The sequence below is a fragment of the Plasmodium gaboni genome, chromosome 14 (genome assembly GCF_001602025.1).
Source record: "Plasmodium gaboni strain SY75 chromosome 14, whole genome shotgun sequence".
In the NCBI taxonomy this organism is placed as follows: Eukaryota; Apicomplexa; class Aconoidasida; order Haemosporida; family Plasmodiidae; genus Plasmodium; species Plasmodium gaboni.
The window spans coordinates 2356908-2358623 of NC_031494.1; the positions used below are offsets into that span (position 1 = coordinate 2356908).

Genomic DNA, 1716 nt, shown 5'->3' on the forward strand with positions numbered 1-1716 from the left:
TTTTATTATATGTTTTAATATTACACCCACCCCTTTTTTGTTTTTCTTTTAAATAAGGTTTGTATATATATATATATTTAAAAGAAAAAATTATATGCAAATTAACTCAACAGAATAAAACTTATAATAAAATACATTAATTTCAGATCAAGTATTATTTGTTGTAATATTTAAAACATAAAAAAAAAATATTTAAAAAAAAAAAAAAATTTTTTTTATTATAAAATTTAAATTTTTTTATTTTTTTTTTTTTTTTTTTTTTTTTTTTTTTTTTCTATTTATTTTATTTTATTTTATTATTATTATATTTTTTTTTTTTTTACATGATTATTCCATTTTGGAATATTAAGAAAAATAAAATAAAAACTACTATTAATAATATTAAAATTATGATATTAATTGAACATATTGTAATTGAAGTAATAAATGGAATTATTAATTTTAAAAAATGAATTTGCACTAATTAATTAAAAGGATATATATATATATATAATATTTATATTGATATTTATTTTGACAATTGTAATTCTTTTTTATTCCAATTAAATTGATATTATTTTTTTTATGATTTAGTCCTGATTATGTTTATATATAATAAATTATTACTATAATATATATATATATATGTGATGGTTTATTTTTCGCTGTAGAGTTTTATATATATGATGGTATTATATGTCCTATTTTTCTTCTTTTAACTTTTATATATCAGGTTTTCTCTTTTTCTTCGGAGTATGCATCAATTTTTTTATTTATGTCTTCAAATAATTGTATATCTATTTGTTTATTCAAAATAGAATCCTTTGCTGAAAATATAGATGTATTTTTGAAAGCATTAATAATATTATGCATATGATTTTGAAAATTAGAAATATGTATAATTTCTTTATCTTGATAATTTTGTTTTAACTTTTCAAAAATGAATTCATATTTATCATTATCTTTAATAAATAACCTTAGAGCATAATTAGCAATAGAATAATTATAAATATTCATATTAAAAACTGGAACCATACAATAAATAATTTTGAGCATTAAATTACTTGAAGATTTAAATGTATTAAAATTATTATCAAAAAAATTTTCATAAGTTTCTAAAAATTTCATTATTTGATTTAATTCATTAACAGGTGTAATTATTTTTTCAAAACAGAAACCTGAATGAGCTAAGGATACAAAAACATCCATTTCAATTTGTCTAATATTAAATTCATTTATTTTATCTTTTAAATTTGATAATTCTAATATAACTTTAAAACAAGTACTTTCATTTATTTGTTGCATTCTTGAAGCAACAGTTAAACAACATACACCCATAATCTTTAAAATTTCTTTTTCCAATTTTTTTCTTAATAATTTATAAGTTATAACATTTAAAAATTTACTATTACATAATAATACTTTTAAAGCATCACATGCTACATATGCTAATTCTTCATAATCTGTATTAAACATTTTTTCAGATAAAACAAATAGCCATGTTTTCATATTTACATAATCATTATATCCACAATTTACTGTTTCCAAGCCATTATAAAATATATCTTTTAAATTACAATCCTCTAAAAAATTCTCATGTAATTTTACTTTTCTAGTATTCGTAATTATTTCACGCATAGTAATAACCTTCTCCATTTTTTTTCTCGTTTTTTTTTTTTCTTTCTTCTTTTATAAAAAAAAATATAATAACATAAAATAAAAATAAATTCAATCTAA

The 1716-nt window shown here is 16.7% G+C and overlaps 1 protein-coding gene across 1 annotated transcript; it reads right to left on the reverse strand.

Moving 5' to 3' along the window:
- Positions 1-708: 708 nt before the first annotated feature.
- PGSY75_1463000 (hypothetical protein) lies at positions 709-1635 on the reverse strand (the record flags this gene model as incomplete). The annotated part of the gene is made up of 1 exon (XM_018788313.1): positions 709-1635. The coding sequence occupies one exon, from the start codon at positions 1633-1635 to the stop codon at positions 709-711; it is 927 nt and encodes a 308-aa protein (XP_018639685.1).
- Positions 1636-1716: the final 81 nt, after the last annotated feature.